This window comes from Schistocerca cancellata, chromosome 2, assembly GCF_023864275.1.
Source record: "Schistocerca cancellata isolate TAMUIC-IGC-003103 chromosome 2, iqSchCanc2.1, whole genome shotgun sequence".
Lineage (NCBI taxonomy): Eukaryota > Metazoa > Arthropoda > Insecta > Orthoptera > Acrididae > Schistocerca > Schistocerca cancellata.
In genome coordinates, this window is record NC_064627.1 from 1124868340 (window position 1) to 1124881558 (window position 13219).

The 13219-nt window shown below is 35.7% G+C and overlaps 1 protein-coding gene across 1 annotated transcript in view; it reads left to right on the plus strand.

The window, feature by feature from the left end:
- LOC126161266 (uncharacterized) overlaps positions 1-13219 on the plus strand; it is a 322839-nt gene that overhangs the window by 73980 nt on the left and 235640 nt on the right. The window contains exon 5 of the mRNA XM_049917005.1: positions 10630-10794. Coding sequence (XP_049772962.1) covers positions 10630-10794 — 165 coding nt within the window. The remainder of the gene's footprint in view (positions 1-10629; positions 10795-13219) is intronic.

Below are 13219 nucleotides of genomic sequence, written 5' to 3' on the forward strand. Positions count from 1 at the left end.
GCTACAGTTCGTCACATCTAGGGGTAGAGTCTTGAGGCTGAAATTTTTGACTTTGTGGGTTTCAGATGACTTGGTAACTGTTAAGTAAGTCTGCTGTGTAATTTCTGTTTCTATGACTTTTTTATATTATTCCTGTTATGAAATGAAGTGGCATCCCAGATCATCACTCCTGGATGTTAGGCCATACGACAGGTGATAGTCAGTTTGATATCCCACCACTGCCTGGGGTGTCTCCAGACATGTCTTCACAGATCATCAGGGCTCAATTTGAAGCAGGATTTCTCATTTAAGAGTTCTGCATCAGACTGAGCCCCAATGACCAGTGAATATGTGTCTGGTGATGTCCCAGAAAGTGGCAGGACCTCAATTTGACTGTCACCTGCCGACGGCCCAGCTTCCAGGATTAATAGTCTGGGATTCAATTTCATTTCATAGCTGGACCCCTTTGGTTGTTGTCTGTTACACCCTTAGAGTACAGTGCTACTTTGACGATATACTATGACCCAATTTGTTGGCCTTCATGGCAAGTCATCCTGGGCTTACATATCAGCATGATAATGACTGCATAAACAAGCCAACAGTTTCTACTGCCTGTCTTTGTGCTTATCGAATCTTACTGTGTATAAGAAGGTAACAAGATCCATCCCCAGTAGAGAATGTTTGCAGCATTGTTGGCAGGGCCTTCCAAGTAGCCTGGGATTTTGATGATCTAATGCACCAACTGGATGCAATCTGGCATTATATCCCTCAGGAGGACATCTAACAGCTCTGTCAGTCAGTGCTAAACTGAATAAGGATCAGAGGTGTAAAGGGACACCACCCTCTAACATTACCTTTTGTAAATAGAAATAATCGATACCAAAAAATTTTCGAATCTTGTATAGGTTAAAATTATCTCAGCAGTTTCACTAAAAGTATTATATATAATTTTGCATATGATGCATTATATTTGAGGCTGAAATGTATAAAAACAAATTACTTTGTTGCAATTGATATGTACTAACTCTGTATGTACAGCTAAAATTACTCTCCTTTTAGAAATATTTGAGTATCTGGCACACTTAAAATTCCTATTATTAATTATGCAATCTGCTGCTAATTACTAAATTTATTTCTGGATTCATTTACAAAATAATGGTATAACTTGGTGAAGATTCTTCTTTTGTCAAGAAAGTTTGCAAACTCTTTTGTTTTGTAAACTCTTTGGAATATTGTTAGAACCATGGAATGAGCGAGGGTAGTAGTGAGTATGCCTCTGATGGAATTGTTATCATCCATAGTTGTCATCCATGGCACCCTTACATCACAGTGGTATGTTGATGGTATTCTATCCTCCATTTTGTTGCCCTTCATAGGAAGCCATCCTGGGCTTATGTTACAGCAAGACAATGCCCACCTACACGAGGTGAGAGTTTCTCTCACTTTTCTTTGTGCTTGTAAAACCATGCTTTGTCCAGCAAGGTCACTGGATCTGTCCCCAATAGGGAACATTTGGAGCATTTAGGGTGGGATTCTCTAACTGGCTCAGGATTTTAACAATCTAATGCACCAATTGGACAAAATCCGGCACAGTATCACTCAGGGGGACATCCATCAATCACTGCCAAATCAAATAACTGTTCGCATAAGAGCCAGAGGTGGGCAACATGTTACTGACATGCTCAATTTGTTCTTGAATATATCATCATTTGTTTGCTTGAATATGTACATCACATCTACTGATTTCCATCCCATACATATATTTGGATAATTACTACATGATATGTCGTTTTTTGTCTTAGAGTGTACTTTTAATACCCCCTGGAGAAACAATATGAGCTGATAAGCTGATGATGATGTACAGACTAAAAAAATTTAAGTCAACCAAATAAATCCTGAGGTTTGTTTAAACATTTCTAGATTTGTGAGACGTTAGTGTGTTACATATTTCCACTTTCATGAGACATCAATGTGTTAATAATATTGTCATTTGCAACTTTACCTAACATTTTTCTGCTGAGTTGTTGATCTCTAAATAGAATCCCATATGAGCATTTGAGTTGGTAACTACACTTCATCAAGTAATAAGGTGTGCTACACTGCCAAATGTAGATAATAACTTTATGCACTGTTCATATGTTCAGACTGCATGTTGTTAAGCCTTAGTACATCACATACAAACATTGCTTATGGAAGATTCTGAGAACCACCAAACTGATGATCAGAAATCATTTTTTCACACTTGTGAACTGAAAATTTTATTGTTGTGCTTCTGCAGCTGTAATTTTCCCCTCCCTTTCCTCTTGATCTGGTTGTTTCTTCTGCTTACTGAACTTCATCAAAATTTGTTTCTGTTCCCCATTGGTCATTTTGATACAGCTGTAGCAAGAGGTAACTGCCTTTCTTTCAACAGTTAAGTGATTCCTGTTTCAACAGCGTACAACTTTTTTTTATCTTTTTCACATTCCTTACATTTAGCAAGTTTCTCTTAAGAAAGCATTCTATGTTTTTCTTTCATAATTTCCTTACTTTCATTACTCATGGCTACTTTACTTTCACTTTCAATACAATGGAATTCTAAGAAATTCAATGCATTTCTTTTCTTGCTGCATTTCATTTGCCTTTACTAAGAGTTTCTGGACTCCATAATAACTACAACTATGCTACTTAAGAATACATTTTTCAGTAATTCAACATATTCAGTGTACAGTACCACTAAATATGTATCAGCATGTATTAGAAACTAGGATAAAATGAAATGAATGCTATTCAGTTGTTGAGCTCCAAAAAATTTATCATTATAGTCTATGTTCTTCTTAAGTGTTAATGGAATTTTTTATTTCTTAAACAAGCTGTTTACTTTCAGTGACCATGCATCTAATTTATTATTGTATAAAGCTTGACTCCAATGTGTGCTTTGTGAAAGTCAATTTAATGAAAAATACAGGAAGGAAAATTGATTTAAATGTTAAGTGGCCAAAAATTCCTCTTTTTTACTAGAATATAGTGTTTGTGTAAGTATTCATAACTATCATGAGTGCACTCTGTTGAAAGCCAAAACAAGAAGTAAAAAACAGTAATTTCTTTAAGATATTGCACACAGTAGGGCACCTTGTTCATAAAATTTTCAATAAAACTTCCTTCTGTGAGGTAGTTGCAGCATTTATGAGCAAAAGATAATGCAAATGAAGTGATCCACTCTATAATATCAACAAAACATGTGACTAATGACTTAAGAATGAAATGTACTCATGTTGTTTTAATTTAACACTGCAAATGACAATAAAGAATCAACAACATTTATTGATTCAATTAAAAAGTCTGGTTTTAAACTAAATTTTTTGGAGTTCACCAGAGAAAATATTCACTCAGCAACATGCATCGACAACATTGTAACAAATTACTAATTTGATAATATACATAAATTCTGTCTAGAGTTAGGACTTTCTGATCACTCAGCCTTATTTGTCTCACTGCCAAAAACTGATAAACATAATATAAGAAATACATATATCAAAAGAAGTTTTAGTAAAACAAATATAGAAATATTCTATGAGAAACTAAGTAAAGTTAAGTGGTGTATATATATTTCTTTTTTTTGTAAAAAGAAAGATGATGAGACTTACCAAACAAAAGCGCTGGCAGGTCGATAGACACGCAAACGAACACAAACATACACACAAACATACAGCTATCGCAACCAATGGTTGCCTCGTCAGGAAAGAGGGAAGGAGAGGGAAAGACAAAAGGATTTGAGTTTTAAGGGAGAGGGTAAGGAGTCATTCCAATCCCGGGAGCGAAAAGACTTACCTTAGGGGGAAAAAAGGACAGGTATACACTCGCACACACACACATATCCATCCGCATATACACAGACACAAGCAGACATTTGCCTTTACAAATGTCTGCTTGTGTCTGTGTATATGCGGATGGATATGTGTGTGTGTGCGAGTGTATACCTGTCCTTTTATCCCCCTAAGGTAAGTCTTTGCCTTTACAAATGTCTGCTTGTGTCTGTGTATATGCGGATGGATATGTGTGTGTGTGCGAGTGTATACCTGTCCTTTTTTCCCCCTAAGGTAAGTCTTTCCGCTACCGGGATTGGAATGACTCCTTACCCTCTCCCTTAAAACCCAAATCCTTTTGTCTTTCCCTCTCCTTCCCTCTTTCCTGACGAGGCAACCGTTGGTTGCGAAAGCTAGAATTTTGTGTGTATGTTTGTGTTTGTTTGTGTGTCTATCGACCTGCCAGCGCTTTTGTTTGGTAAGTCTCATCATCTTTCTTTTTAGAAATATTTTTCCCACATGGAATGTTTCCCTCTATTTATATATATATATATATATATATATATATATATACACTCCTGGAAATTGAAATAAGAACACCGTGAATGCATCGTCCAGGAAGGGGAAACTTTATTGACACATTCCTGGGGTCAGATACATCACATGATCACACTGACAGAACCACAGGCACATAGACACAGGCAACAGAGCATGCACAATGTCGGCACTAGTACAGTGTATATCCACCTTTCGCAGCAATGCAGGCTGCTATTCTCCCATGGAGACGATCGTAGAGATGCTGGATGTAGTCCTGTGGAACGGCTTGCCATGCCATTTCCACCTGGCGCCTCAGTTGGACCAGCGTTCATGCTGGACGTGCAGACCGCGTGAGACAACGCTTCATCCAGTCCCAAACATGCTCAATGGGGGACAGATCCGGAGATCTTGCTGGCCAGGGTAGTTGACTTACACTTTCTAGAGCACGTCGGGTGGCACGGGATACATGCGGACGTGCATTATCCAGTTGGAACAGCAAATTCCCTTGCCGGTCTAGGAATGGTAGAACGACGGGTTCGATGACGGTTTGGATGTACCGTGCACTATTCAGTGTCCCCTCGACGATCACCAGTGGTGTACGGCCAGTGTAGGAGATCGCTCCCCACACCATGATGCCGGGTGTTGGCCCTGTGTGCCTCGGTCATATGCAGTCCTGATTGTGGCGCTCACCTGCACGGCGCCAAACACGCATACGACCATCATTGGCACCAAGGCAGAAGTGACTCTCATCGCTGAAGACGACACGTCTCCATTCGTCCCTCCATTCACGCCTGTCGCGACACCACTGGAGGCGGGCTGCACGATGTTGGGTCGTGAGCGGAAGATGGCCTAACGGTGTGCGGGACCATAGCCCAGCTTCATGGAGACGGTTACGAATGGTCCTCGCTGATACCCCAGGAGCAACAGTGTCCCTAATTTGCTGGGAACTGGCGGTGCGGTCCCCTACGGCACTGCGTAGGATCCTACGGTCTTGGCGTGCATCCGTGCGTCGCTGCGGTCCGGTCCCAGGTCGATGGGCACGTGCACCTTCCGCCGACCACTGGTGACAACATCGATGTACTGTGGAGACCTCACGCCCGACGTGTTGAGCAATTTGGCGGTACGTCCACCCGGCCTCCCGCATGCCCACTATACGCCCTCGCTCAAAGTCCGTCAGCTGCACATACGGTTCACATCCACACTGTCGCGGCGTGCTACCAGTGTTAAAGACTGCGATGGAGCTCCATATGCCACGGCAAACTGGCTGACACTGACGGCGGCGGTGCACAAATGCTGCGCAGCTAGCGCCATTCGACGGCCAACACCGCGGTTCCTGGTGTGTCCGCTGTGCCGTGCGTGTGATCATTGCTTGTACAGCCTTCTCGCAGTGTCCGGAGCAAGTATGGTGGGTCTGACACACCGGTGTCAATGTGTTCTTTTTTCCATTTCCAGGAGTGTATATAAAAAAAGAAAGATGATGAGACTTACCAAACAAAAGCGCTGGCAGGTCGATAGACACGCAACCAAACACAAACATACACACAAAATTCTAGCTTTCGCAACCAACGGTTGCCTCATCAGGAAAGAGGGAAGGAGAGGGAAAGACGAAAGGATTTGGGTTTTAAGGGAGAGGGTAAGGAGTCATTCCAATCCCGGGAGCGGAAAGACTTACCTTAGGGGGAAAAAAGGACAGGTATACACTCGCACACACACACATATCCATCCACACATATACAGGCAAAAGCCATGTGCCAAAGGAGTTGAGGTTGGAGAGGAAATTCTGGAGTTCTTCTTCACTGTGAGTCCAGATCATGAAAATGTCATCAATAAATCTGTACCAAACTTTGGGTTGACAGGCCTGGGTAACCAAGAAGGCTTCCTCTAAGTGATGGTGAGTCACATCATCTTTGTTTTTATATATATATATATATTTAATAATAATTAATAATAATTTAATAATTATTATATCACTATCAAATGTAATGAATATTAATTTTATTAAATTAAGACACCCAATATCAATAATTATTTTCATTATCCTACAAACTTTTGTAGTTGGGCTAATAACAGGAACAATAATGGAAAGATATTGATTATCATATATTTTATTTTTAACGTTTCTTGGTGGTATATTAGTCCTATTTATTTATATTACAAGAATTGCACCAAACGAAATATTTCAACCTAAATCAATTACCATAATTATTACCTTAACAATATGGGTATTTATTATATCAACATTAATTATCTTAGATATAACAATATTTATAGACTTTTTCAAGAATACTGAAACTATAAATATTGATAATTCAATCAATTATCAAGAAATAACAATATGTTTAGAAAAACTATATAATAGACCAACATTCATTATTACAATAATAATAATAATTTATTTATTTTTAGCACTATTAGCAGTTGTTAAAATCACTAATATTAACCAGGGGCCTATTCGTAAAATAAGATAATTTACTAATGAATAAACCCTTACGATTAAGACATCCTTTAATTAAAATCATTAATAACTCTTTAGTTGATTTACCTGCACCAACAAATATTTCATTTTGATGAAATTTTGGGTCCCTACTAGGGTTATGTTTAGTAATTCAAATTGTAACTGGACTATTTTTAGCTATACATTATACATCAAATATTGAAATAGCATTTAGTAGTGTAGTACACATCTGCCGAGACGTAAATAATGGTTGAATTATTCGAACCTTACATGCAAATGGATCTTCTATATTTTTTATTTGTATTTATTTGCATGTAGGACGAGGAATTTACTATGGATCTTACATATACATACACACCTGAATAATTGGTACAGTAATTCTATTCTTAGTTATAGCAACTGCATTTATAGGATACGTTTTACCTTGAGGTCAAATATCAATTTGAGGTGCGACAGTAATTACTAATTTATTATCAGCAATTCCATATTTAGGAACAGATTTAGTTCAATGAGTGTGGGGAGGATTTGCTGTTCATAATGCAACATTAAATCGATTTTTTACATTCCATTTTGTACTACCATTTATTATTGCTGCAATGGCAGCAATTCATTTATTCTTTCTTCACCAAACAGGGTCTAATAACCCCTTAGGCCTAAATGGAGATATCGAAAAAATTCCATTTCACCCATACTTTACTTTCAAGGATTCTATTACATTTGTATTAATAACCTCATTATTAATTATACTGTGCTTGATTAATCCTTACCTCCTAGGAGATCATAATTTTGTACCTGCTAACCCATTAGTAACCCCAGTTCATATTCAACCAGAATGATATTTCTTATTTGCATACGCAATTCTACGATCAATTCCTAATAAGCTAGGAGGTGTTATTGCATTATTCCTATCAATTAGAATCTTAATAATTTTACCATTTTATAATAAAACACCATTCCGAAGTATTCAATTCTATCCTATTAATCAGATTTTATTCTGAATTATAGTAGTTGTTGTATGCTTATTAACATGAATTGGTAAACGACCTGTTGAAGAACCTTATATTATAACAGGACAAATCTTAACAATTATCTACTTTACATACTTCTTAATTAATGTCCATGTTGCAAACGCATGAGATAAACTAATTAAGGAATAATTTGACAATCCTAGTATAATCTGTTGGTTTTTATCAGGATTGCAAAGCAGTGTATTTGATGAGAACCAATTTAGTGCTGCTTCCAGGCCATCTTGCATCGTATCTTGCAGAACTGATATGTTCTCATGCTGAGCAATCAAGGTTGTGTCATCAGCATAACAAATAACAGTATTGGGGATACAATGGGGTAAATCATTGACTGTAATTATAAAATAGAAGGGCCCAAGGACAGAACCTGTAGTTAAGCCTGAATTAGGTGTCCAAAATCATACACAAGACATTTTAGAAATCAAACTTAAGGAAAAATCGGTTGTGAATCCAGATCAAATATCTGAGTGCTTCAATGAGTACTTTATAAATGTAGCAAAATCTGATTTAGACATAGCAAATTATGAACAGAAAGTAAATGGTTTTGGGTTAAAAGGCAATATCAGTGAATGTCTCAAAAAATTCTCCACAATCTCAGCGAAATTTGTTTGAAATGTCATACTCTCCTTAAAAGACAAAAACTCCGCTGGGATGCAATACCCACCAAAATAAATAAAAAAAGCTTAGAACATAATAGCTCATCCTCTCTCTCTCTCTCATAATAAACAGATCCTTTAAAGAAGGTTACTTCCCTGATCTCTTGAAATACGCGGAAGTAAAACCATTGTTTAAAAAATGTTCAAAAGATAATATGGGAAATTATCGTCCCATCTCTATACTCCAAGTCATATCAAAAATATTTTAAAAAATTGCTGCTTCACAGAATGATACGCAGAATGATATCATTTCACATAACCAATTCGGCTTCCAACAAGGCAAAAACACAGTAGATGTGATAAATGGGTTTATAAAAAAAATTACTTCATTGCTATATAGGAAAGCAAAGGTCACAGGAATATTCTGTGATCTTACAAAAGCATTTGACTCTGTAAACCATGCCCTGATGCTTTTCAAACTCAACAGGTACTGAATAAGGGATGTTGCTTTGAAATGGTTTGAATCATATCTCTTGGAGAGGAAACAAAGTGCAGTAGTCACATCAAATGGAGCAGATCACTTTTCCGAGTGAAAAACTGTGTCACAAGGTGTTTCTTAAGGCTCAATCGGACCCATTTTATTCCTGTTCTATGTAAATGACTTACCTCTCAATATAAATACTCATTCAACTTTGTTTGCAGATAATACTTCTGCTCTAATTGAAAATGAAAATTCTGACAACGTACCACAGAGTGTCATGAATACTTTAAGTAACCTGGAAACATGGTTCAGTCAAAATGGCTTAAGGCTAAACACTTCAAAAACCCACATGATGAGTTTCAAAACCAAACATTCAAAAACTGAAGAAATCTGTGTCGCTAACAACAATTAAAAAATGGAAGAACTTGACCCAGTCAGGTTCCTGGGAATTAACTTGGAAAGAACTTTAAGTAACATTCCCAAATAGAATATCTAGCAAATAAATTAAACAGCCTTGCATATGCAAAGGAAATTTTAGTCTGTGCCATTGATATGGCCACAGGAAAATAGCATTTTATAGTTACTTTGAATCAGTTATTCGAATTTTAAAGTTGCAAAAAAGAATCATTCATAACATATGCTCTTTACAGCTGAGGGCATCATGTCGACCATTATTTAAAGGCCTAAAAGTATTTACTGTCCCCTCTTTGTACATCTTTGAGGTGGTTCTTTTCCTAAGCAGCAGAACTGATCTATAAAAAAAAAATAATTTTGAACACTCATACAACACAAGACATAAAGAGAACTTTATGCTCACCTTTCATTGCTTAAAAATGTGTGCTCATATTCCTCAGCATATAGTCACGAAAATTCACAACACAATAAAATGGTGTGACATAATGAATATGAAGACAAATATTTTAAAAATAAAGTTACATGATTTTCTAATTGAACGATGCTACTACTCTGTGGAAGATTTTATGAAGGACAAAGTGATACTTTGAGCCGGATCCCTAAAATGGAATAAAAATTAGATGTAAATACTGTAAGTTTGACAAACTACAAGTAAGTAAACACTCCACAAAGTATTATTGTAAGTGTGACAAAATTTTAAATAAGCAAATTATAACCTTGACATGTCTCCTGTACATCAGACATATGTTCTGAAATTTTGTACATTATGAGATGAATAAAACACATCGCACATTTCAGATAAAATGGGCGAAATTCTAGCTGAGTACTCCCTAGGCACTGTGAAGTAGTTACCACTGCTAAGATTTTATTAATTTGTATTGGCAAAATGAGACTATAAATAAGTTACTAATACCTATTCCCTTTTAAAATTTGATTTTCCATATGAGACTGCAAGCTACAAACACCACATACTGTAGAATAATTTCAAACATGGTCAGAAAAATCTTGAATTTAATACAAATGTGACCATGGATTCTGGTGAGAAGGAGTTAATTTTTTGATTTAATTATGAAACTGCTGTACAGTAGCTTAATACAAGTATAGTGTAGGAGATCATATTTTGGTATGCTTGACATTTGCTAATTTGTGTCGATGCACTTAATTTAGAATTGACATTAACTTTTATTGTAAGAAAATGGAATAAGGATAAAATAATTTGCTTTTACCAAAAATTAATTTTTTGTTTCTCCTTTTGATGATTATTTATTTGAATAAACGATAGAATTACATTCATTGAAAAAAAATGAAAGTTTGCTATTAAGATTATATTGTAATAGAACATAAAAAAAAATTTTAGGTCTCCAAGATTCAAGCAGAACTTAAAAAACTGGACGCACTTCCCACCAATGAAGACCTCATCAGACGTTCACGTGTATCAAGTGACTCTACACCAGTAAAGGATATGTGGCAGTTCCTAAATCTCACAAAGAGGTTGGATGCTGTTGAGGAGGGTATTGAGAGGGTAAGAGATTATTGAGCTACCATACAATATAGACTCTGGATGTAGAGTAACAACAGAGAATTTCATTTAGAAATATATGGGAACAACTGAAAAATTTAATATCACCAATACACACTAATTTACAAATGTTTCAAAAACAATTTATTTTTGTTTGAGCTAGGTTAAGTGTTAACCCTTTACTAAAAGAATGAGATAATAACCCAAATGTTTGGCAATAGCAATATAAAAGTTTTGAAAAACATAAGTAAGAGGAGGGCAAATCACTGGAGTTCCTACAGCATTTCAACAAATTTTAATAATTAAAATAATTAATAAACTATGTATCACAGGAATCAACTTAATACGGAAATATTGAAAATGTCTAATTCTTGTGTTGATTATGAAAGGCATTAGTGTAATGGCTGGTTTGTCATTCCATATTCTGTTTATCACAACAAAAGACAAGCTCTTTTTAAATGTTTTGGGGTGTCTAAAATTTGAGTTTAGCTTCTTATTATCATTTGTGAGTAACTGTAAGTGTGGACAAAAATTAGCCATGCATAAGTACTAAATACCTCTATAAATGCAAGTAACTCCATTTGTCATAGTCCAATAGCAGGATGCTTTTCCAAGAATGCATCATATTTATTTGATGAACTCAGATTGTATGGGTTAGTGGGCAAGCTAACTGATCTTCTGGGGGTTAGTACACTCTCCTGAATAAGTGATAATCTGTGTTTTGTTGCTGTACATCTATAAAATGTGAATAATCATGTCACTAGGTGTGGTGCTTTTTTGTATAGAAAACAGTAAATCAACATTAAATTCCATATCAAGATGACAATATTCAGAGATGACAACATTCTGTTTGTCTCGATTCCCACAGTAGAAAATGTGTCAATGTGTTACTGTCACATTATTCTAACCACCCTCTTTACAATTAATCATAGATATGATGAATAATCTTCTATTGACACATGAAAGTTGAAAAGTTTGTGTGATTCCCTAAGCACTCTTCTACCTATTTGCATGCTAATTTAGTGCATCTGATATACACAGGTAAGACATGTGGTTTGAAAGAATTATTATTTGAACAGTATATTTCACACACAGATTCAGAAGGGTGTAGGTTGCAGTAGGTACTGGGAGATGGAGAAGCTTGCACAGGATAGAGTAGCATGGAGAGCTGCATCAAACCAGTCTCAGGACTGAAGACCACAACAACAACAACAACATTTCACTTATGTTGATCTTTGTTGAATAGTTTCTGATTTCGCTATGTGGTAGTATTGGTCTTGGTAGCAAAAGGGCACCACATGTTGCTATGAATTCATCTTTCAGTTTATTTGCTTCATGACTCGTTAATGGCTGGTTGCACAATTTCACATTAATTTGAAAAATGATGTAATGTCACAATAAAATGTCATATTTGAAAATATAATTTTTACATTTTTCCATTAAAAATGTTTCAAATTCACACCATGACTTGGTTGAAATAAAGCAGATACACTTGTACCAAGGAAAATTCAGTTGTATGCATTTCATGAGCCTCATAGTATGCAATAAAAATAGAAAATAACTTCTGATATGCATTTTGTGGTATTTATGACTTACATTTGCCCCCAGAATGTTTTGGAAACCTCTGTTGTCATGTTAATGGTGGTAATAACATCCAGTTTTATGAAGAGTGAAAATTTAAGTAAAATTTATCTATTTGTGAATAGAATACTCTAAGAACCAAAACAGTTATAAAATGTATGTGAAATAACCAGAAATAAAAAAAGAAAATATGTTTCAAGAATATGACACATGGAAAAGTTTCTCTGTTACCACTCGTGTATTGAGTAGTGTGCTTCTTTACAGAACAAAATTGTTTTTAGTGCAGTTAACTCCATTATCATATTACAAAGTTTGCTATTTACCTAGTTAATAATAAATTACAGTCTGATACAAACTTAAATAAAGCTTGGAGATTTTTTATGTGCATATGGTATTTATTATTACTTTATTGACTTCAATTACAGCAAATAATGCCACTTAAAGACACTAATTACCTTCAGAATTACGTTTCTGTCTATTTTTAAAGTGAAATCATAGGATGACTATCTTTCAGAGATTTCAGTTTACAAATTGTAACTCACAAAAATATTCTTGCAGCTTGTAAACCAACAAGGAAAATATAAATCCCAATAATACACAAAGAATCATGAAATTTGATAAAAATGAAGTATAAAAGTTTGAAAGACTGAGATGGCATCAAACCCTCCACAAGTGAAAATGGTATTGTAAAATTCACATTGTCTAATTAACCTAAATCCTGCTTCATTAAAACACCACTCAAAGAATTTCATGCATTGTAGATGCATGATATTTTGTGAACATATGTAATATATAACCCCGTAAAAACTTAGTTGTCCCATATTTTTGTAAAAAAAGAAAAAAATCA